Genomic DNA, 27,518 nt, shown 5'->3' on the forward strand with positions numbered 1-27,518 from the left:
AGCACTTCTGTAAATCACAGTGCCTGATTTAAAGTTGAGAACTCTACTTTATATATATGATACTACCCGCCAGCAGTTTGCTGATTCATTCTTGCTGCTGCCACTGACCTGCCCTTTCGATGGTTTATATTTTCTAGCCCCATTCAATCTCAAGCAGAAGCGTCACCTTTCTCCTGTAGAAAGCGTTTCCCCAACCTTTGACTTGGTGCTTTCATTGGCTTACCACTCATTCCATTTCCTGCTGGGCAGGCATTTTGTATCACAGGAAGCTGAGCACACGGAGATGCAGCCCAGGATGCTGAGCATTCAGACTATAACCTATGAACCTTTGGTTCTTTGGGAAATAAAAATACAAGTAACCTTTGCAGGTAGTACAGTCAGAACGACACAGGGATAAGCGGACATCCTAGTGGCCCAGCTTAACAGTTTAGCCCTGGAGATTCTGACTCTGTGCCTTCCAAGGACTGGCCAGATCTGAATCCAGGCATGAATAAGGAGGAGGTGTTTGCACTTGCCCAAGGAAGATCAGGAAAGATGCAATGGTGTAAGGGCCATCAGGGCTTCTTCCTAATCAGTCACCTGACAAGTTCAGCTGCCAGGGTGGTATGAACACAAAGACAATAAGAAGTGTGTTGGGGGAGAGAAGTCACATATGCTGATGGAGGAGATGCTTCCACACTGGAGGAGCAAGGGAAGAGCCGAACCAAGAAGAGCCTGGGCTAGCCTGGAAACAGATGTGGGATGTAGAGAGGCAGATCTGGCATGGGAGGGCAAACAGCGGACGGAGGGCTGTGATGTGGAACTGCAAAGCTGTAAGGACAGGGAAGGAAGAGGTCAGTGAGTACAAGAGCCATTGGAAACAGAGAGGGTCCTCATGGGGGCGTGTGGAGGGAGGCCTCGAGGTGTTAGGGATTATGCAGTGCTGACAAAGGTGGTAAAGGAAAGCAAGGTTTTAATAAGGCGGTACTGAAGGAGCCCAAGGTCAGGGTGACAGGTCAGGCAGTGAGCTGTTCCCAGATTTGGGGATTATATAAAACAAGAAAAGAAACTGAGAATGAACGATGAATGTAGGGTTTTCAAAACAAGACAAAAAAATACCATCTATTACTCCTATCTTTAATAAAGAAAGGCTGTTTAATCACAATGAAGGTAGAGAGGACTTAATTTCAGGGTATGGGATAGTTCTTTAAAAGGAATACAGTGTAGGGATGAAAAGGTGTAATACTTTTTTCCTTAGCTGTCACAAGGTTTGTGATTGACACTCTGAAACAAAAGGTTAGTATGAGAAAAGTAAAACGGATTTATTTAAGTTTTACAAGATACAGGAACCTTCAAAAATAAAGATCTAGGGAGAACTGCGTTTTTATGTTCAGCTTCCATGAAGAATGGGCAGTGGACAGACATGTGATTGGGCAAAATAGGTGTGACCCAATGGAGACAAACTGGGGTATGGGGAACCCAGCAATGTCTCCCTACATAGCATCACTATCCCAGCCCACCCCACCCCTGGGTATGGGGCTGGAGTTTTGTGAAATGAGAGGCTCAAGGCCTACTTTCAGGGAGGTAGGTCAGAGAGTGACCTTTCTACATATCATGTGGAGAGAAGCTCTAGCTTGTAATCTTCTTTGGGAGAGAAGAATTCAAGTTTTTATGATCTGCTTCTGGGGAGACATGGTGGGGAGAGGAAAGGAAGGTGGGAGAAGGTCACAGAGAACCTCTTGCTTCTCAGGCTTTCCCAGTCTCCTTCAGTTCAAGTTACTCAGGGTGCTAAAGCACTATACTTTGGGGTATTATGTTATGAGCCCTAACAAAAGCTTCATGAAAAAATTTTCCTCATCATTATTTCATTTCATTTCAGTGAAGATCAGTGAAAACTGTTTTCACAGATTAGCACCTGTGGAACAGAAATGAAAACAAGGTGGATGAGAGACAAAATGACCAGGGACTCTGGATAAGGGAGTGAGAGAAAATAAGTTGTCAAAGGTAATTTTTAGGTACTTCTAGAAATGGCAGGCTAACCCTTCTTTACCTCAACAAAAGGAGAAAAATGATGTACCAGCAAATGATCAACTATCCTTTGGAATACTTTGACCTTAGGTACTGAAAGAGACCTTTACATCAAATATATACGCTGCTGGCCATGTTCTCTGCTTATGTGCAACTTTGTGGCTCAATTAATGTTTGTTGCTTGGCCTTAGTGGTGAACTAACCCTGCTCAGCTTGTATATTAGAGATGTAGTTTTCTTTTATTAGCTTTTTGAATTTACAATGTAATAGGCTCTAGGGAATTTGAACAGAACATCAACTTTGTGTTCTTCATTCCGCTCATCTGGTCTTAGCCTCACAGCTCCAAAAGCATCACATAACACATTCTTTGCTGCTCCAGATTGATCCCTCTTCACAGAGGATTCTCATTGGGAACGACAGTCTCCCTCAGGCTCCTGATGACCTTCTGCTCTTTCCCTGATAGGATGCCCTGATTTGATGGTTATCTATTTGTTTGTCTTGAATCTTGATTGCATTTGTGCCTAAACTTGCTGTTTTAGCCTTTGTGGTTTATTTAAAAATCTCCTTTTAAGTTTCCTAAGCAGTAGGATTATGGATCAATGCCCCAGAGAGCTGTAGTCTGTCATTCTTGGTTGAAAATGGTGTTCTCATCCTGACATGAAATTTTCTCTCTCCCCTTGTAGACATGAAGTTCCCAACTCTTCATTTTTCCTTCATAAAATCTGTCAGGTATTTATCTTTCCATTCCCACAGCTGCCCTAGACTTTTACAACTGGTCTACCTGCCTCTTTCCATACTTACTGATACTAAATTAATCTTCTGAAACACCATAATTATAATGCTTCTCTCTGTTTAAACATCTTCAATAGGACCTCAACTGAGAGAAAAATTGACTTAGACTGTTACCAACCTTATGTCGATAGACTATTGATATTGCAAATTTATTCAAGTAGAAACAATTTGCAGCTTTAGAAAACTTTCTTTACAACTTGATCACAGGATTATTTATTATCTTCGGTGCTTCCCCACAGAATGGCTTCTTTCATCAAATGCACATTTTAAAAATTATCTTCTGCTTTGAGAGAGAAATGTGTAAATCAGAGTAGGATTTTAGAGAAGCACAAGCCAGAGGAGAGGAGCAATTATAACTTGAGCGATGGGGCTGCTCGGAGGAGCAATTTGTTCTTCGTCTTTTCGCTGATGGTCAGTGAGAGCAGGTTTAGGTAAAAATGCAAACAAAATTAAAGACCTTCAAATAGAAAACCATCAAATAAGGGCATCCCACCAGGGAAAGAACAGAAGGTCACTAAGAGCCTGACGCTGAACTGGTCTGTCTCAAAGATGAGACAAACGTACCGGTGTACACACATAACCTTGGCAGTGCCGTCAGCTCTCCATTCTCTTCACTTGTAGAAGAGTAAATGACAGCCAGCTAACTGTGTGTCTTGCCACCTCCCTGATTTCTCCACTCAGAAACAGGCCTGTTGGCAAGACAGCAGATGTTGGTTTGGGTGCCTTCTGGAGGCCTCTGCATGGGATAGATGGTCAGGTTTAGTAATGATCAGTCCTTCCTCATCTTCCTAGGGCCATCCCAGGATAATCTGTTCTGAGAGCTAATTTCAGACATGAATCCTATAAGTACTACCATGAAAGCCTTACCTATCCCTTCTTACTGTCCCCCATACATGGAGGGAGAATCTTTTTGTCCAGCTAAACAAGTTCCTTAGGTTCAAATTTCTTTTTGTGGTTTAACAGCCAACAACAACCAAAATCCCCTCAGTGTTGCTGTCTGCTTGGTTGATGCTTTTTCCATTATGTTAATTTGCAATAACTTCCTGTCATGGTGGTAAAGCAGAACAAAATTACTAACTCTATGGGAACAACAACAACAACAACAAAACTGTATGTACAAATCATTCCCTGATCATGATAAAGGACAGGTGTACAGTCAGCAAAAACAGAATAGAACCTGATTTAAAACTTCCAGTGGAGGGATGATTTGGAATCCTTATAGCAATATTGTGATTTATAACACTAATATCAAAAGATTCTACATTTAAGTATTCTTTAACAATTATCTTGCAGATAAATTCAAATTTCTTGAACGCAGTAGCACTGTTGCCAGTATGAAATCCTCAAAAATTAGGTTCTGAGGGCTAGGGCTGTAGCTCAGTGGCAGAGCGCTTGACTAGCATGTGTGAGGCACTGGGTTCAATCCTCAGCATCACATAAAAATAAACAAATAAAGGTCTATTGTCCATACACAACTACACAACAACAACAACAATAACCAAAAAACCCCCAACCAAACAACAACAACAAAAAACCTCTTTCCTGATCAAAATAATTAAAAAAAATTAGGTCTGAATAAAAAAAAAATGTACAAAATGCTTCCATCACCAAGACAAGTAAAATAACTGACAGTCTCCAAGATCATGGTATCACCTGATACACAGCTGATTGTCACCTATACTGAACCAAAAATGATTGGGAAAGTGCAAAACAAGAAAGACAAAAGAAAGTATTATTTTCCATGATTTTGTCTCAAAGCTGAGAGAATCTTGATGAGAGAGGGTGAGAATTGAATGGGGGAGGGTGAGTAACACCAATTTAAATTCCTTCGGTGCTGCTGCATTTCATTAGGAGGTCTCGTGGACAGGGCAGATTCTGACCCGTGCTTTGCTCCAGGAAACCAGAAAGGGCAGCAGCAGTCTGCAGTCAAGCTGCTACTCCCTCTCTCTTTCCCTAAACACCCCAGATAACATGAATCCAAAGAACAGGCAGGGCAGATCTTTCCTCCTTCATCTCAGGTCCAGTCCTTCTGAACACTGAGTTCAGTGATAAAAGGTCCCAGAAATGATACTTTTTCTAAGGATCAAATTCAAGAAAAGTGACCTAGTGCCTTTTTCTTACATAGTCATTACCACATTAGGGAGAACTGACAAAGTGATCATGTCCAGCTCTGAAACTTGCAGCCTTGAGACAAAGGAATTTAAGTCAGGGTGTCCAGAATTAGTTCTCTTAGGGGTCAAGAGACTCTGAGTCAGCCATGATTAAGAGAAGGACTATATTTAAACTGGCCTTTTGGGGGTTGGGGTATGGGTGGGGATGATACTGGAGGTTGAACCCAGAGCATCTTACATGGTAGGAAAGCACTATACCACTGAGCTATCCTCCAGCCCTTATTAAAAAGTTGTTCACTGAATGAGGAAGACAGGAAGGCACACATAAGGGGGACCTATCTTAATGATTTAGATGGCAGGTCTTGAAATTACAGTTGATGGCAAGAGAAGTTTTTGCTCCATAGACTGTAAAACAGAATTGTGTATGCTCTTGGATTTATTCCATTAATTGCAGAAGAGAACAAATCCATCCTTCTCTTGTTGATTTCCTTGTATTTCAATAGGTGCTTGGGTCTGCCTTCTCCAGACCCAAATCCATACACAGACCCAAATCCAGGACATGGTTTATAATGATGAGAAGCATGGACTGGGAGACTCAGAGTAAATTGGAAAGATTTTTATCAAGTATGTATCCCATTTGGAAAAAAATCATTTGTTTTTATAAACCAACATAATGTGTAAGATACCAGGTTCAACAGAAATGGAATATGTGCAAGTTTAGACAAGGAAATCTGGTAACTTTTGGTATATGTTTCTTTTGGGATAATCTTTGACAGGAACCTAAGAGAAGCTGGAGAGAAATGCAGGGAAAAAATATATATTTATATATATTTTTCTGAAATAGGAAGGAAATTTTAATTATTAAGAAACTCTTCATTTTTATACTTGAGAGTACAAACATTCAGAGTGGTGCCATGGCTTGCCTAAAGTCACACAGTTGGGACTGACAAAATCAGGATGGGAACCCAAGTCTTCAGTAGAAGTCCAGAACCCTTTCCAATCAACCTATGCTGTTTCTTAGAGAGGAAAAGAAAAAAAGGAGGGGGGGGTGCATTTAAGAGATCAGAAAGAGAGAGAGGAAGATAAAAAACATGAGAAGTGCTGTTAGGTACCAGGGCAGGTGAACTTTGAAGATAGAAAAAAAAAAAAAAAATGAGAGACACAGTATCCAGTATCAGAAAGCAGATCCTAAAGTATTAACATGACCACTGTCATTATTAGACCACAGGAAACTAATATAAATTCATTATTAATACATTTTTTCCAGTCTATAACCAAATCTTTAACATTCTTTTTTGGTATGATTTCATTCACACTCATAACTTCAGTTCTCTCAAAACTGTCACACCCACATCTCTAGAACTGGCTTCTCCTAAGTTTCCCCAGACATTTTAGGTTACACAGGAACCTCAAATTTGTAATTTCCAAACCTGAACTCATCTGTTGTCTACAGACCTGCTTCTTTCTGGTGTTTTCCCAGCCTCTTCATCACCTAAATTGGGAAAACAGGGACTCATCAGAGATCCTCTTTCTGCCTCACATTTTGCATTCCGTCATTAAGTTTTATTTACCTTCTAATGATTACTCTATCTCCTCTTGTGTATCCTCAGTGCCCAGCTCAGTCTTAACTAGATTTCCCATCTCATTTTCCTTTTTTCCCTTACCTCTTCCAATCTTTTACTTTTCTACCTTAAACTGTCTTATATGGTCACCAGATTGAACCATGTTGCTTCCCTGATAAACATTTTTTTGGGGTGCTGGGGATTGAACCCAGAGCCTTGTGTGTGCAAGACAGGCACTCTACTAACTGGGCTACATCCCCAGCTCCCTTAAACTCTTTTATTCAGTTCCATATACCCAGGATGGAAGATGCATCGGATGCTCCAATCCCGGAGCACATCAGTGTAAGCCCTGCTCAAGCAGAAGTGCCAACTCCCTCCATCTCCTTCTCCAGTTTCATCTTCATATGTCCCCACACATGTTTCATGCTCTTGCTGTGTGGAGCGACACTTTTTTTCTACATGTGGCTGTGCTGTGATTACTAACTAAAGATTTTTCTCTGGCCTGGAACACTACACTGCTTCTTATTAACCTTTATTCACACCTTCCAAGATAGAGTCCCAAATGATCTCCTGTATGAAGTATTTCTTACCTTTTCCCTGTCCCCAGTCTGATTTGGGCAAGTCTCCTCTATGTCTGCACAATGCACTGGGTAACTGTTTTGCACTTACCATTCTTATAATTATTTACCTATATGTGTCCCCAGTGCACAGTGAGCTCTTTGAATAAAGCAAACATATCTTTCAGCTTTGAATCCTCCAGTAATATGGCTAGTACTTGGCATATGATACACCGTATACTGAATGAATGAGTGTAGAGGTGAGTAAATGAATACTTGATATTAGTGGATAAATAGGAAATTCCAGGAGGACTTGGAATAATATGTTTCAAGTCCTGAAGGAAAAAAAATGTCAGTCAAGATTCTTAGATGCATAAAAACTATCTTTCCGAATGGAAAAGGCAAATAGATAAGCATATAAGCAAAAATTTCCAAGATAAGCAGAAATTAAAATAATTTATATATGTCACCATATATAAAGCTGGTACTACAGAAAATACTCAACGAAATATTACACATAGAAAAAATCAAAAACAAACTCCAGAGTTCATGAATGGACAAATCTCATTTGAAGAGTAGCTATGCAAATGAGAAGCAGAATCAAGTTAAATAGAAATAAAACAAAATGGAAGAAATTAAACATTTCTCTATAATAACACTGAAGGCAAATGGTCTCAACTCTCCAATTAAAAGAAATAGGCTGGCAGAATAAATTAAAAAACAAGACCAACATATATGTTGCTTGAAAGAGATTCACCTTACAGGCAAAGACAGCCATAGGCTGAAAGTGAAAGGAGAGAAAGTGATACATCATGCAATGGAGCCTGAAAACAAGCAAAAGTAGCTACTTTCATACCCACCAAAGCAGTGTTCAAGACAAAATTAATCAGAAGAGACAAAGAAGGTCACTTCATACTGGTAAAGGGAATAATCCAACAAGATGATATGATGATAGATAATAGTTATACCCCAAATGTTGGTGTAACTAATTACATAAAAGAGATACTATATGAATTGAAGACACAGAACCTGTACAATAATACTGGGTGATTTGAATACACCTCTCTCACCAATAGATAGACCATACAGATGTAAATGAGTAAAGTCTCTTCAAATCTAAAAAATTATAAATCAAATGGACATTTAATTTGTAGAATATTTCATCCAACACAGCCAAATACACTTGCTTCTCAGCTGCTCATGAAAACTCAAAATAGACTCTATTTCAAGTCACAAAGCAACTCTTAGCAAATATAAAAAGCTGATATAATTCCTTACATTTTACCTGATGATAATGAAATGAAATTAGAAACCAATGCCAAAAAATCCTACAGAAACTATACAAACACATGGAGATTGAATACCATACTATGATGAATGGGAGATAGAAGAAATCAGGAGAGAAATTTAAAAAATTCTTAGAATCAAATAAGAATAATGATACAACATACCAGGATTTCTGGGACATTATAAAGGTGGTTCTATGAGGAAAGTTTATAACTATGAGTCCCTACTTAAGAAAATCAGAAAGATCTCAAATAGAAACCTAATGATGTATCAAAAAGCCATTGAAAAACAAGAATAAATCAATTGCAAGTCAGTAGAAGGAAGGAAATAATTATTATAAATAAATTATTATAATAAATATTATATAATAAATATTATAAGATCAGAGCCAAAATCAATGAAATTAAGAATTAAAAAAGAACAAAGGATTAATGAAATAAAGAGCTGCTTCTTTGAAAAGATAAACAAAATTGATAGTCCCTTAGCTAAACTAACCAAAAGAAAAAGAAAGAAGGCCCCAATTAATAAAATTATAGAACAAAAAAGGAGAAATCCCCCACAAACATCACAGAAATCCTGGGGATTACTGGGGACAATTTTGAAAACTTACATTCCAATAAATTGGAAAACCTAGAAGTAATAGATATATTTATGACACATATGACCTGCCAAAATTGAGTCAAGGGGATTCAAAAACCTAAAGAGACCAATAACTAGCAATGAGATTGAAGTAGTAATAGAAAGTTTTCCAACAAAGAAAAGTCCAGGATCAGATGGATTATCTGAGCAGATCTTTAAAGAAGAATAAATGCCAATGCTCCTTAAGTTATTTCATGAAATAGAAAGGGATGGAACACTTCCAACTACATTCTATGAAGCCAGTGTCACATTCTTACCAAAACCAGATAAGGATACATCAAGGAAAGAAAACTACAGACCAATGTCCTTAATGAACTTAGACGGAAAAATAATAATTAGCAAATTGTGTTACACAACATATTAAGAAGATCGTACATCATGACTAAGTTGGTTTTATTCCAGAGATGCAAGGATGGTTTAACATAAATGTTAAACAAAAAAATGCAGTTTATAACATAAATAGAATTAAAGACAAAAATCACATAGTCATCTCAATAGATGCAGATAAATCCTTTTATAAAATTCAGCACCCTTCATGATAAAAACACTGAAGAACTAGGAACAGAAGAAACCTACCTCAACATCATAAAAGCTATATATGACAAACTCAAAGCCAACATCATAGTGAATGGGGAAAAATTGAAAGCATGTCCTCTATAATCTGGAACAAGACAAGGATAGCCATACTTTTTCAGTGAAGTACTAGCAGTTATAGCCAGAGCAAATAGGCAAGAGAAGAAAATAAAAGGGGAAAAAATAGGAAAAGAAAGAAGTCAAATTATCACTGTTTGTAGATGATATGATCCTATAATTTGAAAATACATCCAAAAGCTCCACTAAAAGACCACTAGAGCTAATAAACATATTCAGCAAGGTAGTAGGTTACAAAATCAATAGCTTATCTATATACCAAAAATGAATCTGCTAAGAAATAAGGAAAATAAAATATCTTGGAATAAATCTCACGATGGAGGTGAAAGCCTCCATAATGAAAACTACAGAACAGTGAAGAAGACGTAAGAGATGAAAAGACATTCCATGTTCAGGGATAGGCAGAATTAACATTTTTAAAATGGTCTATCCTATCAAAAGCAACATACAGATTCAATAAAGTCCCCATTAAAATACCAATGGCATTCTTCACAAAACTAGAAAAAACAGTTCTAAAATTCATTTAGAAAAATAAAAGATCCAGAAAAGCCAAAGCAATCCTAAGCCAAAAAACAATGCTGGAGGCATTACAATACCTACACTATAGAGCTACAGTAACAGAAACTGCATAAAAACAGACACAAAGACCAGTGGAATAGGATGAAAGACAGAGACAAACCCTCATAGATACAGTCATTTGATGCTTGAAAAACATGCCAAAAACATACACTGGAGAAAAGACAGACTTTTAAACAAATGTTGCTGGGTAAATAGGTTATTTATATGTAGAAGAATGAGACTAGATCCTGATCTCTCACTTTGCACAAAATTCAACTCAAAGTGGTACAAAGAGAGACTAGATCTTGATTTCTCACTCTGCATAAAAGTCAACTAAAAGTGGATTAAAGACCTAGGAATTAGATCAGAAACTATGCAACTCCTATGAGAAAACATAAGGTCAATACTCCAAATAAAGATCCAGGCAACAACTTTCCCAATAGGACCCTTAAAACTCAGAAAATAATGCCAAGAGTTAATAAATGGTATGGCATCAAATTAAAAGCTTCTGTGCAGTAAAGGAAACAAGAATATGAGGAAAGAACCAAAAGAACGGGAGAAAATCTTTGCTAGCTACTCTTCTGACAGAAGGATTAATATCCAAAATATATAATAAGCTTAACACCAAAAAAAAAAAAAGACTCAATTAATAAATGGGTGAAATAACTAAACAGATACTTGTCAAAAGAAGAAATATAAATGGCCAACACATATATGAAAAAGTGATCAACATCATTAGCAATTAGGGAAATGCAAATCAAAACTACACTGAGGTTTCATTTCACTCCAGTTAAAATAGCAGCCATAAAGAATACGGCTGGAGAGGATGTAAGGAAGAGGAACACTTTTACATTGTTAGTGGGACTGTAAATTAGTACAATCACTATGGAAATCAGTATGGAGATTCCTCAAAATACAAGGAATGGAACCACCATGTGACCCAGTTTTAACACTCCTTGATATTTATCCTAAAGAACTAAAGTCAGGGGGCTGGGACTGTAGCTCAGTGGTAGAGCACTTGCCTCACACGTGTGAGGTGCTGGTTTCAATCCTCAGCACCACATAAAAATAATTAAAGATATTGTGTGTCCATCTACAACTAAAAACATATTAAAAAAAGAACTAAAGTCAGCGTATCATACCAACACATGCGTGTTAATAGCAGCACCATTCACAACAGCCAAATGATGGACCCAGGGTAGATGTATGTCAATGGATAAATGGGTAAAGAAAATGTGGTGTATACACACACACACACACACACACACACACACAATGGAGTTTTATTCAGCCCTATGGAAGAATGATATCATGTTACTTGCTAGAAAATGGATGGATTGAGAACATTATGTTAAGCAAAATAAGCGAAACTAAGAAAGTCAAAGTTTGTAAATTTTCTCTCATAAGTAGCAGCTAAAAAGGAAAAAGAAACAAAAGGTGTGTGTGTGTGTGTGTGTGTGTGTAAATCTCATGAAAATCAAAGAAGATCAGTAGAGTAGAGGAAAGGGACGGGGGGGGGGGGGGAGAAGAAGAGGAAAAGAGAAAATACCAGGGAATGATATTGGCCAAATTATATTATTATTTTGTGTGTATGTATGACTATGTAACAATGAATCCCACCATTATGTACAACTATAGTGTACCAATAAAAATATGAAAAAAGTAAATAATGTTTAAAATAGAACTGTTTATTAAGTTAATCAGGTATAAATGAGCTGCTCTTTAATTGAATCTGCATATGGTAAGTGAAGAGAAACTACTGGGTAGAATCTTTCTCCCCAGTTCTAAACTATAAATAACCACTAACATAAAAATCATTCTGGTCTTTTTTTATATTGTAAAGGTTTAAGGTTCAGTCATCCAAATATTTCTTGGCTTCTCTAGGAATAGTCTGATACATTTATATACTCAACCATTTTGTTCCTCCACATTATAACATTTGTGCAATCTTTCTTTTATTTTAATTCTAATAGATAGTTTAAAAATATTTTCTGTGAGTAAAGGACTTCCTTCTAGTTTTATTCCCCAAAATTTGAAATAGGCTGTCTTTTTTCCAGCTGATGCTTGATTTACATTCATTAAATGCTTCAACTAATTGATTAACTACTTCCCTTAAATAGACTAGTTTTTGGCCTTTAATTTCAAACATTTTTTTTTTCAAAATTAAAAGACCCAGAGATGGGAAAAATGTTAATTTATATCAGACTTACACTCTTAACATACATTTAGGGGGCAAAACCTACTTTTTGGGTAGAGTCACAAAGTGGGCATTTCTTTACATCAATATTTCTCAGATTTTTTTTTGGGGGGTATCACTTTCAGAATCATAGATTCACTAAACTCTGGGATGAATTTGAGGTCTAGGAAATCTGTTTGGAAGGGTGTGAGTGGGTGGGTTTATGAGAGGTGATAGTAGTGATGGATGGAGGGCTGCTAAGGGAGGAGTTAGAGTGACTGGCAGCATGTGGACAGTGCCCCCAGCTACTCTATCTCCTTTCTGACTGCCTTCCCCAACTGGGAGATGATCCAGAAGGGAAGTGCAGTGTCCATACTAGGCTGGCATCTTCCCCCTCCAGACATTCAGAAATTACTCCCGTTCCTGGAAATCTGAGAAAGGGCTTTCTTTGTGTGGAACATCCCCTGGAGGCAGAGGAGTTAGGGTAGCAGGAGTGAGAGCTGCCTGGGCTTTCATTTTTGCTCTCCTAGGAATGAGCTAGAGATGCTTTACAGTCCCTAGAAAATGCTCAATTGTCAGTGTTTAGTTCTCTCTCTCTCTCTCTCTCTCTCTCTCTCTCTCTATATATATATATATATATATATATATATATATATATATATATAAAGAAAGTTCTCTTGTGCTGGTTGTCATGGTGTGGATTTCTTGCTTTCTTCTCAAACTATTTATTAAAGTGGCTAATGTATATAACTTAGTCTTAGGGTAAATCACTTGATAATCACTTTGGAAGGGAAGCTGGTGATATAGACAGAAGTCTATCAGAGGATTTATCTAATTTAGACAATTACATAATTAGCTTAAAGAGGGAATGTGACACTTGAAAGCTGCATTTACTCACTTTTGGACCATTATGGAGCAATTTAGCACATCTAGAACATTAATTTGTGAAACACAACACAATGAAAGAGTTAATGTAGCCTTGCAATTATTGATACATTTCAAGGACACAGCTGATATATGGAGAAAATCTGCTTATCTGTTTTTCTTTTTCTTCTGGGATTTTTCAAGTAATCTGAATGATATACAATTTCCCCACTTCCTTTTCTCCTCAGAAACCTGGACAGAACTTACTATTTTTAAAAATTACAATGCAGAAGGAACTTGGAATAAATCAATACTACTAAAAATATGGCCTTAATAGTACTTGGGTTAATGTTTGAAACGTATGGCAGCTACTTTATTCGATTGCCTGAACATTTTTCACTGATGTCTCTGGGAATACACACTCTGGTTAAAAATTTAAAGCAAAATTATTAAACAATTAAACAAAATATCAAAAAATAGAAATCAACCTTAGAATTTCCCCAGGATTTTATGTGATCTGCTGATAAAAATCTCTTATGGATCATTGCTAATTTCCTAAATGTTTTCTTTCATAAAGAAAGAAAAAGAACAGGGAAAAAAAGGAGGTGACTGAGTGCCATTTTTAGCTACATATTTATAAAATGGGGGCTTAGTTTTTAATGCAGTTTTTTGACAGAAAGAACAATGACTCATGGTTTCAGTGTTTGAGTTTTTAGGGTTGGATGTCAGGAGCTTTTCAAAGGAGAGGTTATGGTCTCAGTTTTGCCCTGTGGAAGCTCCCTGCGTAGCTCTTCTAACATCAGTAGCTCCATAGGGAAGGAAACGCAGCATGGCAAAGGTGTTGGGCTATTTAAGCATGATTCAGTGTCAACAAGAATGGACACATCTCTTCTAATTTGGAATAATGTCTAGTGAGTTTTCCTACCTCACCTATGTTTTCTGTACACTGTTTTGAATGTGAAAGTGTCCTAGGAGTAGGGTAGCACAGCTACTATTTACTCTGCCTCTCTTTCTTCCTTTGAGGTCCTTTTCCCATCTCCTGGGGTATCAGAATAGATGCTGGTGGGAGTCACGGTTTTGCCATGAGCACAGAGTTAAGTTCATTATAAAGAAATGGTTCAGAAGCTCATTCGAAATTGCAAAGCTTGAACGAGGGACAATAAAGCACCCAAATGAGAAGCTAGAGACCCATATATACCTACATAAATGGGTAAAAGCCGAAACTCATTTATTTGCTCTGTGAATCTGAATATAGCTCACAGAAGATCACAGAGTCAGCTCCACAAATACCAGGCTCCAAATATTCAAAGTCCCAAGACAGAAAAATTGCCACTAACCTGCTGGTGTGCCTGTACATATCAGCCAGAATTCATAGCTTTTTTCTCATGTTGTCGCCTTTAACCAGACAGAAGAGCCTCCAGATATGCCCAAATGGTTTGTATTTTATGTGGGTAAGCAAGCAGAGTACTGTGAAATGCCATTTACTGGTAAATAATTTATTCTATTGCTCAATTCAATACACTGGATTTGCTTTTGTGTGCATTCAAGCGTAAGAACTGTGGTTTCATTTTGGGTATGAACTTTTTAAATAATAAATTTGTAGCAGGTGAGATCTTTTTGGTTTCTTTGGAATTATTTTTAGATAAGGAATCATAATGGTGGCAATTGGTTTTAAGTGGTATGAAAAGCAGAATGGAACAAAGCCCAACACTAACACCCTTAACTAGGCTATCACAGTGTTGCCACACAAAGGGACCACCTTAGCTAATTGGAACTCCTTTCTACTGTTCAGTAAGTGAATGGAAGAGAAGGTCAGAGACAATCAATAATAAAAATTTTCAGCTCATGAGATGTATTAGTTTCAGTGATTTCAGAATGTAGTTACAAATCATCTGACACCTACTGTATTCTTCCTCTTATACCATGTCTAACAATATCAGTCATTTCTCTAATGAATAATGATAGGACACAGTAGTTCTAAGTAACATTGAAAGAAATTATTGCCAAATTTAGTTTTTGAAATGAAGGTTCTCCTGCTGAAGAAGTCATCTCTGTAGCCTGAAGAATCACCTACCTATTTTATTGGTGACTGATAAGAACCTTACACTGGAAATCAGGTTTTCTTTTCCCAGGTACAACAGTAAAATACTTTAACTGAATTTGCATGGGAAATGTTTTCTCTTTTACTCCTTAAGACCAATATTTCTAAATAAAGTGCCATCAATATGAATTATTTCTGGGGGCAGGGTTAAATATTTGAATACAAGATCAACTGAGGAAGTTCTTAGTTTATAAAGAAAAAGATGACTAACCGGTAATATTGGGTAAGTCTATTAAAAGATCAACCACGGAAGTGGGAAGTGTTAATATTTTTGGCATTAACTATTAGTGTAGAGATCTGAACTATCTCAGAGAGCAAAAGAACGTTTATATAATATTCTTTCAGTGGTGCCTTGGCCAGAGCTGAAGCTTTATCAGATATTTCTCTGTAAATAAGTACTCACCTATCTACTTATTTGGCTTATCCCTCCAATTTTTTATTAAAAGCTATTGGGAGGGTCCTATGTGCAAGGTAACATTCCAGGAGTTGTGAACCACAAAGATGATGAAATAGTTTGCATTTTATAAAATACTTTCCCATTTCCTTTTGTACTCTATGGACAGCATGCAAATGGTACACTAAGGTTTGTACTAATTAATTAATTAACTAATTAATGATTAATTAAAAACAGAAACATGTAAAGTAAGTAGTTTGAGCTATTCTTTTTAAAAATTTCTTTGGCAGGAATTATGGCAATTCTATTTTTATCAGCAGGCAAATTCCTTAATTCGAGGTCTTCTTCCATCTGTTTCTATCCTCTGAAAGCTTTAATCTCAAAGCTTTTTAGGTACTAGGCTAGCTAGAAAGCTCACACAGAAATGGAAATTTCTATGGAAAAGTTTAATTTCTCTGAGCAAGGTACTTATACAGAAAGATCATTACAAAGCACCTATCAGCTCAAGGGACTGCTGTGGGGAAAGTCATAGAAAACAGGTGTTTTTCAATTGGGAACCATGATTTTTTTTCACAACCTCTTTTTATCCAATATTACATGTTTGCTCACTTTCTTTTTCTTTATCAAATGGAAACTTCCTCAGTTGATCTTGTTATTCAAATAATTAAACCTCCTCCCCCAAGAAAATATTTCATATTGATGACACTTTATTCAGAAATATGGCCTCCAGGAGTAAAACAGAAAACATTTTTCCAAGCAAATGCAGCTAAGATAATTTATTGTTGTATCTGGGGAAAAGAAAATCTGATTCACAAATTGAGGTTCTTATCAGTTGCCAATAAAACAATTGCTATAATTCCTACCAAAGATGGTTTAAAAGAGAATGAGCTCAATCTCCTCATGTTTTGGTGAAACTCTAGCTGTTATCAAACCTCTCAAATACTTCATGGACTTACCAAGTGCCTATGTAAGTCTAAATTAGACACACCATACTACAAAAATATGAAGGGAAACATTACAGAGACATGCTATATTCTGGGAGCCTGCCAGCTCATCAGTAACTACAACAAAGCAAGTCTGACAGAGATTTAGAGGTCCTACTACCCAATCAGGATGTTCACATCAGTGATGTGTCCAAGTCAGGATACAGTAAGTGGAAACTCTGTGGCCATGGCTCTGATGAGGAGAAGCAGGTTGAGTCTGCCCACCTACAGCCTCAAATGTACAGACAAAACCTGTTGCTGTGTGAGAATATAGAGCAGGCTTCTGGAGGTCCTGCCCACAAGGACACACCCTTTTCTTTTGTGCACTTACCTTTGCATGTGTTTCAATGTTTCTGACCCTTAGAATAAGTGGGCCCTTGCTCTTTCATGGTACAAGCATTGTAATAATGTATGAAATAACAACAACAAAAAAGGACCATTTATCATTTTGACATGATAATTCTAAATTCCTTATGTTAAGTGCTGTAGTTTCATGCACTTTTAAAAATGAATATACAATTGTTAGAAATCTTTACATTATATCTTTGTAATTATTTTTTCCTGTAATTTATCTAGCTATTCCATTTAATAGATATACTTGAAATATGATGTGTAATGAGTTTGTGAAAACATGATTAGGAGGTATTTTGATTAATTAAAAACTTCATCTTTGAAACATTGCTTTCCCATTATATTCACAAGATTGGCTTGCCAATCAACCCCTACTGTAAGCCATCTACTGATTACTGACTATGACTGAAATTCTCAGAAGATTTTTTTTTTTTAATAGAGAAGTATGTCTTCTTTGTGTACTATCATGTAAAAAGCAGTAAAAATCCAAATTTGCTTAAACTTTCCCAGGTCAACTCCACCAAGGAAGTGCACCTCTTTCTCTAACTTTCCTAGCTTGATCACATTTGTAGGTCCTAAGTAAATCATCCTGTCTGCTGTGAGAAATTCACGTGTCAGCAGTAATACATATAATGAACTTCTGTGCAGTGTCAATTCCTGGAACAAATAAGGACACATTCAAAAATGGCCCACAGAGCAGGGACTGAGTCCTAGACTGTACCAAAAACTTACATATCTCTATTTTTTCTTCCTGCTTTCAACTTAAGTGAAACCCTACCCATGCCACCATCATTTCCTGAGGATCTTATAATCAGAGCAGCTCTCCTGGCCAGTCTCATGTGATGGTAGCACTTTTGCTATGCTCATTTTCGCCTCTTTGGCAACGTAGCCTGCTATCACTTTGAAAGCAGTGCAAAGGAAGTGCTTTCCATTAACTTCCAATTTATTCCTTTCCTATTGCGATCCTAAAATGAGCAAAAGGAATGTTAAGAACAGAATTTTAATGCAATTCAATTGAAAAGGTTTGTTCCTCTGACAAAATCATGCTGCTGGGTAACATTCATTTTATTAAAAGGGAATCTGTCAAAAAAGAAAAGCAATTCAAGCTACAGGAGAACTGGGCTTTATGTATAAGAACCATTCCAGAGAAGTTGTACAGAAAATATTTGTATATTGAATCACTTTTCCTACTGACTTTTATTATAATTTTAGAGGTGTGCTCTTAGAGAAAATATTTTTACTTCAGCATATCATTGTAAAAATCCCACTAAGGACCTCAATATTCATTCCAAGGATTATTTTGCATTTGTCAATATGCCATCTCTGTACATCTAATTTCCCCTCGTGGTTTGTGCAACGTTAGTCAAGTGAACATGCAATTGAAAATTATTTTACACACACACTCACTGCAAAGTATACACGCCATAAAATATACAATGACTAATTTTGATTTCACTCTTACTGACCTCACAAAATGTGACTATTTGGATGACATATTGCTTAGGCCACTGTTCTACATACTTAGTAGAATCCCCTGGCTAAATAGGTCTCCAACCTTTTCATACATTTTCAGATGGCGATAAGCATTCCTGATTTGAATTTAGTTGTAAGGCTCTTTTAAGTGCAGTTTAGCTTCTATAATAACTGATTATGAAAAGTTAGGTCCTTCCTTTTGATGAGCATAACACTATAGTACTGATATAATCAGTGAAGTTCATTTTAAATTATTTTAAAGTTTTCCTTCAATGAAAATTCCCAACTCAGCTTTATCAAGTGGGCAAATCCAAACCCAAAGGATTTATGCCTAAAACCAAAGCTGTGGTTTGTTTCTGAAAGGTTTGCTGCTAATATACTGAAGCAAACTGTTAATCCCTAAGGAGAGGTAAATTTACCATCAAGCTACATGAAACTTGATCTTTGGGCCTCCTCACTTGTGTGGATCCCTTTCAAGGCTCTGCATCTAATTTTGTATCTCATCTAATTTTGTCTTCTTTTTCTGTAAGAGGGATCCAAAAATTATAGAAGCTCAAAGCCCTCAAGAACATGGGTCCCTCTGGCCCTTAACATTATATTGTTATTATTATAGATTACATCATTATAGCACAGTATTTTATAATCAGAATAGGATTTTCAATACTTACTCAAAAAACGTTGTCCATCCGGTTTCATCACTTTTAGTGGCTAAAAGTCCACTATTGCCATGGTAAGTAAACAAAACCAATTCTAGTCCTTGTGCAGTCATGCTCTTCAAACACCCATTTGTTCCTATTGTCAACCATATCACTTGGTTATCTGGAGACACCACCCGAACAGGCATCCGATTTGGATCCCGTCGAATTCTGAGGGTATTGCCGTTGCTGTCTGTCACGGCAGTAATGTCATTGTCATTGCTGTAGCTAAAGTTGTACAGGTAATCACCAGTGACTAAACTTACAGTATACTGGTGGGTACCATTGATGTCAAAGATGTAGAGTTCTTGATCAGTTGGAGAGGCAACTTCATAAAAGTTCATGGAGTTAAGTAAAGGCTTGTTCTTCGACACAGCCCGGATCCGAATATTTCCTAGGTCTGCAATATACAGTGTACCATCTGGAGAAGCGGCTAGGGAGGATGGAGCGTTAAGTTTGGCATCTTTGGCATAGCCATCTCCACTCTGGTAACAGTCACAGTTGGCATCATTTTTGCAGTCACACTCTGAAGGTATTCCAGCCACTAAGGAGATTTCCCCATCTGTTGTGACCTGCCTTATTCGGTTAATTTTCTTTTCATCTGTTTCTGTAATGTACAGGACCCCACTATAGGACACAGCAATGGCAGTGGCTGATTCCAGTGTCGTCTGAACTGCATGCTTCCCCACAGGATACTCCACTCCAGGAACCTGACAGTGCATGGGCCGTCCAGCAGCAATGCGAACTTGACGATTTTCAGTGATCTGTAAAACTACATTATTATCCAGGACATAAATGGAGTTATCCATGGGGTTAATGGCTAGGTCAGTGGGCCATTCCAGACGAACCTTAATAAAGAAAGAAATGGTCTGGTTAGTCAGTTACTGCACCACAGTTAGTTTGCCAGAAGAGTAAATTAGACCATTCAGGGAAATTAACCTTAATTTGATAAACTGTTGTAAAATTGTTTTTTCAATAGCCATAGTAAAATAAACCTAAAATTTTTGAGTGGAAACAAATGCAAGAAATAACATTTTATTTAAAAATGCAACACACTGAAAGATTTGCTAGTTGGAGCCAAATGGCAAATAAACTTCTGTGTAGTGAGTCAACAGATATTGCTGAGATATGAACACATATGTTCCTTATAGCAATACTAACTGCCAAATGTCAGGGCTTTCTAGGTTATGAATACATTAGTATTCCATTGTGTTTTCAATCAGGCCAAGAATGAAGTTCCTAAGTCTAAATATAAGTCCCTTGGGACTAATCATAATGGGTTTTCTCTATTACTCAAGAATCCCACGCAATCAAAAGATTAGAGATTTAAGCTGTTTTGTTCTTTTTGGAATATCTGCATGCTGCTACTTTACTGGTATTTTATTACAAATGCTTAGCATTTCTTTGTGATAATTGTTCTGTATTTCACTGAATTCATCAAATGAAGAATTATAGAAAAAATAACTTTTTATTAGCTCCTTAGATACATTTAAATGGAACAGCTTTATCATTAACTATTGCCACACATGATATATGCAGTTTAATTTGGCGTCATCACAGCTTACTGACACAGAAAATCAACTCACATAGAAGAAAATAAAAAATTCAGCATGACATTTTAGTTACCTGGCTGATGTGCATGCTAGTGTCACAAGTTAAAGGTCTGGCTGAGGTCAGATCGTTAGAGCCCAGGAGAGTTGATATGATTCCATTTTGATCAACTTTCCTAATCATGGTTCCATCAACAAAGTAGATTAATCCATTCTTATCAACTGCCATTCCTTTATACAAGAGAAGTAAGAGTTACTCATTTTTGAAAAGGAATTAATTTTGATTAAACTCTTAGGCCCATCACTAAACTCAACATTTAATCCCAGTGTTAATAGGGGTGATAGGTAGCAAGTAAGACTGTCAATTGCAAAAGCATTAAAAATAGATATACATAAAGGTGAAATTCATTATGGTATATTCATATATGTATATGGAATTGTTTGGTGATTAAAAAAAATCTATCAATAAAGGAAGAACAGTAGAATAGAGGATATGGAACAGGGAGAGGGAGGAGGGAAGGGAAAAGGAATATACTGGGGACTGAATTGAAGCAAATTATAATCCATGTTTGTAAAATTGTGCCAAAATGAACCCAAATATTATGTATACGTATAATGTACTAATAAACACACACACAGAAACACACAAATAAATAAAAGAGCAGGGAATGTAGCTTAGTGGTAGAGTGCTTGCCTAGCATGAGTGAGGCCCTGGGTTCAATTCCCAGTACAAACAAACAAACAAACAAACCCCAAAATCCAACAAAACAAAACAATAAAAACAAAAACAAAAGAAGGCAATGCACACACACATACACACACACACACACACACACAGAAATCCAACATAGGCATTTACAATAGAAATACATTTAAAATGCAATAAAGAAAAAGTCCAAATTTGTAAGAATCTCCAGTGAGTACATGAATCATATATATAGTACCTGTATGTATAAAGTATAAAATTATACTGTTTATAGTAACCTTGTAGTTTGTAAATTACAGAAACAGGTTCAAATTCTGTGATAGTCAATGTATAGTAATGATATTCTTTTAACAAAAGTAGATCTAAGCCAAGGTTAGTGTTTTTATGACCTTGTTACAAAGAAATTTGCTATTATGAATAATTCAGTACAAGAAGTACTTTTTTCCAGTCCTTGTTCACATAATAGTCACTAGCTATCATGAAAAAAATATAAGTCCCCCAAACCAGAAAAACATTGTAATGAATGGCATAATACAAGGAGTCAATCCTGACTGGCTCAAAAGCCTTCATCACATAGAATTTTTGTCTCTGTTACCTCCAAAAATTCCTCAGGGCAAGCGTTTTTTCCCATGGCATAGAAACAAAAGCTTAACAGCTCAGAAGTGGGCGAGAGCTAATAGGGTTGCTTAGTGATGGTTTTAAAGAAGCCTGGGACTCATTCATGACAAAGAAATTCCAGGACAATGAAAGAATTTGGACACTCCCTTGAAGTTTAACAGGATGTGACCTGAATAATATAGAATAGTTGCTTCGTTCTTTGAAAAGTTGAAAAAATGGTCTGATGATTAAAAAGAAAATGCCAAGAACCTAATATTTACTGTAAAATCAACTTAGGACTCAAGCAGTTTCACGCTAAACGGTTTTTTTAAAACACTAGATGTGAAACAGCTTTCTAGAACACAGTAAAAGGTAAAATGTTAGACTCAGCATTAAACACAATCAGGCACTAACTGGATTTTTCACTTTTTTTTTAATAAAAAGAAATCCTCAAATTGATAACTGTCAGTACCTTTGGGACTCATGAGTGTTGCTTCCACAGCCTTCCCTCCATCCCCACACCTGGCTTCGTCAAATGGAAGGCACTGCTCCCCTGTTCCTGCAACTACTTCAGCATTTTTAGTCAAGTCTTTTGCTCCTGTAAGTGACTTCGGGCGATAAATTCTGCGGGTGTTAGTGTCAGAAACGTACAAATCTCCAGTGACTGGATCAGTTGCCAGGTAGTATCTGTGAGCTGGGTTGCTGCTGTAAAAAGGATCATACATAAACATCACAAGAGAGTTACTCCTAATACACACGGGGAATTAAAAGCGCAATAAAATAGAACATGAGAAGCTGATTATAAACTGGAATGTACTATCAAAGACTGGAAAATAAACAGTATATTTTACAACGATTTGGGTCAATGTGATCCTAGGCAGCGGTTCTTTGACATTATTGTTTTCCTTCCTGGCCTGATGCTTGAGGATTCAATTTATTAACAGCCGTTCTTAAAAATAATTACCATTAGCAGCAATGTGCTTCTGGTCTAAAACAAAGAAGCAAGTTGTCTACATCTATTTTGGCTCAATGCAAGGCCACTAGTAAACTGTCCCTAAGTGATAGACATGAAGCTTATTCCAGGGGCAGGGTACTTCTAACATATTCTCCAGGGCAGTATAGCATACTACCAATTTCACTCATATCTCATCATTGGGCATTACCCTTTTTCTTCTTGCTACAAAACCAAATCAAACTGAATACCATTCCCTGAGAAAGAGAGCATTGTGTCCATATTGGTTGCTCCTTCATAATCCAGAAAGGCAATCTCATGCAGTTATGCCTGCCCAGAGGTAGGGGGTTACATACTAACATGAGATCACTGAAACAGAGAAGGCAGTTTCAGATTGCTCCATCCATCAGTTTCATTTCTGAAGTTTGGAAGCTGAGCTGCTCCACAAACTGTCTATGAATTTGGTAAGGTACAGACATTTGTTCACAAAATGTAATGCCTCAATTTTATAAATATAAAGCAATGCAAATGCAAAACATTTTATGTCTCATTACCTGTAAAAAGTTATATGACCAGTATTATCAAGGAATGGATAAATTAGGATATGTAGCTGGGACTTAATAGTTAATCTCCTTACAAACACTCAACAACTTAGCCTTAAGAATTAATACGCTGAGCACAGTGGCACACGTCTTTAATCCCAGAGATTCAGGAGGCTGAGGCAGGGAGATCATAAGTTTCAGGCCAGCCTCAGCAACTTAACAAGACCCTGTCACAAAATAAAAAATAAAAAAAAAAAGGACTGGGGATGTAGCTTAGTGGTAGAGTGCCCATGGATTCAATCCCAAGTACTGCCAAAAAATAAACACATAAATAAATAAAATTAAAAAATAAAATAAATAATGGAATTTTGTGCCATATGCAAATACTGACTTCTGGAAAAAAAAAACAGTAAAAATAGGTTAAATGATTTGGTAACAATAAAAATGTCAACTGATTGATGGGAATCTACTAGATCCCATGTATTGTTTAAAAAAATTTTTTTTGTAGTTGTAGATGGACTGAATGCCTTCATTTTATTTGTTTATTTTTATGCGGTGCTGAGGATCGAACCCAGTGCTCTGCAACTGAGCTATAGCCCCAGCCCCCCATATATCTTTTTTTGACAAGCTTGGTATTACTAATTCACTCTCATCTTATTCTTCTCCATCTCTTTCTCACCCTCTCTCCTTCTTTCCACAGTCAGACAGACCTACAAAGTGATATGCTTGTTTTATTTTATTTTATATGTGAACATCTAAAATATGTATAAACATAACATTACATGAATTTTAATTCTAATAGTGGTGTAGCAGTTATAGCATTACTAATGAGGTTATGTTCTAATAAAACAATTCTCACTACTTAATGCTCTTCCTTTTAAGCATTGAACATATGGACTTTATTACTATTATAAGAGAGTCTATAACAGGTTATAGTTTGCACTATTTTTTCTCCCAGTGGTAGAGGAGGGCAGCAGATCCCATAGTCTGTAAAGGCCTCTTGGAACTCTACAGGACTCTGTGGTTGTGAAAATGGTGTACACAAGTTATATATAGGTCTGAACACTTTCAGGTTTTTGGTTTCCTTTACACACTTTAATATCTTTTAGCAACAAGAGACACATTACTGCAATAAGTCTTGAGTGTGTAAATATGTGTAAAAGGGCAAAAAGTGATTTGAAGAATTCATAAAAAGATGCAAGTTGTTATGGAATAAAAATATTTCAGAACTACTGGGTGACATCAAATGATCAACTTGCCATGCAACTTAGCAAGACCCTGTCTCAAAGGCTAGGGGTCCTGCTCAGGCATAATTTTCTTAAGTTGATGCCTAAAAACTGAAATGCAGCAATACATATATGGTGATTTATTACTTTGTAGTGAAGCAATGAGTTCGTATCAATATGCCATTCAGAGCAAAGTTATAGAGTTGTGTGTGGGAATGTGTGTGCATTTCTATCAACAGTCTAATATTTAAAAGGTAGATATTTAGGTAGAAACAGAGTTTCCAGTTCAGTCAAGTTAGGTCTATTTTGAAAGACATGCCATTGGAGAGACTTCACTAGTTTTTCCTATCTCCCTGATTTTATGTTAAAATAGTTGGTTATAACTTTTTTCTCCCTTATCAATAGTTGTACATCTGTGGGCATGAGCTCTGGACCAGATCACCCAGGTTTGAATCCCAGCTTCATCATTTACTAAATATGTGACTCTGGGTAAGCTACCTAACTTATCTGTGTCTCAGATTCCTTATCTGTGATGGTGATGGTAAGAATAGATATTTCATAGGATGTTGAGAGGATCTCAAGAAATACATGTAAAATCCTTAAAAGAGAATCTAGCCCATTATATATACTCAGTAAGAATTAGCTATTCTTAGTATTTGCTTTTGTCCTGTCTTCTCTTACATGAGTTATGAGTCTATTGCCTCATAACTACAAAATATGTGAATGCCATAATTATTGTCAACTAAAGGATGGCTTGCTTTATAAAAAAAAATTTAAAAAAGAAAAAAAATTATCTGAACTTGGATAGGTTCAAATTTGTTTCCTTATTTCTGCTTTTATAATATCCTCAAATAAAGCAAGCTAATCTTAAAATATCCACTGTAGCTGGAGCACAGTGGTACACACCTGCAATCCCAGCTACTTGGGAGGTGAGGCAGGAGGATCAGCTAGTCTGGGCAACCTAGCAAGACCCTGTCTCAAGATAAAAAATACAAAGGCTAGGAGTCCTGCTCAGTGATGAGACACTTGCCTGGCATATGCAAGGCCTTGGGTTTAATCCCTAGCAACCACACACACACACACACACACACACACACACACACACACACACACACAATCCATCTTAAGTTGTTTCAAGAGTAATAATGATAAAGGTAAATAAATCATGATACTTTTTCCATGATATCCTTCATTTTGAGAACCAACAAACCAGATTTTTGAGGTGGCTGCTTGGGTGACAAACCAGGGTAGGGTATTTCTGGTGCAAAACCACTGGACATTCAATCATAAGCTGTTTTCTTAGTACTGGTTTTATTTTATGGGGTCATGATAAGAGAACATCTGGCACATCCAGGAAACATCTGCTTGTTTCCTGTCTTGACACATTCACTTCCATAAAGACATAGTTCTGAATCAAGCAACATATATCCATGGTTTTAAAAACGTCTGCCAAATGAAAATTCCAATTTTGCGCACAATTTTGTTGTCCAGAAGAACAAATGTGGAGAAGCATATGGACCCAAAGATGAGAATTGGCCTCTGGAAATGTTCCCCACAGAATGGTAGGAAATGAGAACTGGATAAATCCCCTATATGGCAACTTAGAGTTGCTTCTTAGACACTGGCCTCTCCTAAGTGAGAAGAAGGATCAGTACCGCAGTATTAAAAGAAAAAAAGTGGTGCATTTGGAAATTGGTGACAGAAGATCTCTGAATCATATATGCAATAGGACTGGGATTCAAGGTCATCTGAGTTTAAGCATAGTGAGTTTCCTGACAGGGTGAGCTGGTGCTTGCTTTCCAATATCCTAAAGAGCACTAAAGAGGCTAGTGTGTTGGTACAAATGAGTAGTGAGTTTTTTGAGGACTAATACATCTGGTATGAGGATGCGGGTTACAATGGAGTGCAGGGATCTACAAAATGCATGGTTTTGGGAAATCTTTGTTCAGCAGTAGGAGCACAGAACATTCTTGTATGATTGATTGAGATATTGCCACTTCAGAAGAGTTTAAAATAACATTACGTTTTTGACTAATAGCAGCAAAACCAAAGAAACAGATCAAGTTAAGAAGCTTTCCTATATTGCACCTTGATTCTTAACTCATCCTGAATTGCCTAGACCACCACAATTATCAAGCCATCTTCTCTGCAGTTTTATTCAATTAGACACAGATCCAGTGGCAAGTGCAGGCTGGATATGCTCATTTATTTTGTCATAATTCAGTCGACTTAGACTGGAGAAATATTCGCAAAGAACAAGCCATAGAATAGACGTTATTAGCACTTTTATCTTTTCAGCTGGAAATGGTGCCATAGCCCTTAGCACATAAAGCATCTGAAGATGCATAACAAATTATATTTATGTATAAAAGCAAAACTGCCTATTTATGGTAACCAAAAGACTGTTTAGCTTATTGCAAACAGGGATTTGGGATATGGAACTTCCATGGTTGCTTGATTTTTAAATAGTGTCAACAAGGAGTTTTGAATCAAGTTTTGACAATTTTGTGTCTAAACTCAAATAATTGATTCAAATTCATAGGCTCTTGATTGACATTTCTTTGATCCTTTAATTGGTAATATAAAATTCACAAAGTTGATTTTTAGTCCTACTAGTTTAAATGCCCCTTGGCTGATATTAGTTAAGTAATTTAAGGTTTTTATTTTGGAATTTTATGGAATTGGTATAAGCATGATATAAAATTTAGGGGTTTGTCACAATAATACTGTAAGCATAAAGATGT

General features: G+C 36.8%; 1 protein-coding gene across 1 annotated transcript in view; it reads right to left on the reverse strand.

Moving 5' to 3' along the window:
* Tenm3 (teneurin transmembrane protein 3) overlaps nucleotides 1–27,518 on the reverse strand; it is a 331,254-nt gene that overhangs the window by 22,764 nt on the left and 280,972 nt on the right. The window contains exons 18-20 of the mRNA XM_071610514.1: nucleotides 22,527–22,759; nucleotides 20,828–20,982; nucleotides 19,175–20,049 (exon numbers count right to left, since the gene is read on the reverse strand). Of these exons, the coding sequence (XP_071466615.1) occupies nucleotides 19,175–20,049; nucleotides 20,828–20,982; nucleotides 22,527–22,759 (1,263 nt within the window). The remainder of the gene's footprint in view (nucleotides 1–19,174; nucleotides 20,050–20,827; nucleotides 20,983–22,526; nucleotides 22,760–27,518) is intronic.

Source organism: Marmota flaviventris, chromosome 3, assembly GCF_047511675.1.
Source record: "Marmota flaviventris isolate mMarFla1 chromosome 3, mMarFla1.hap1, whole genome shotgun sequence".
NCBI classification, from domain to species: Eukaryota; Metazoa; Chordata; class Mammalia; order Rodentia; family Sciuridae; genus Marmota; species Marmota flaviventris.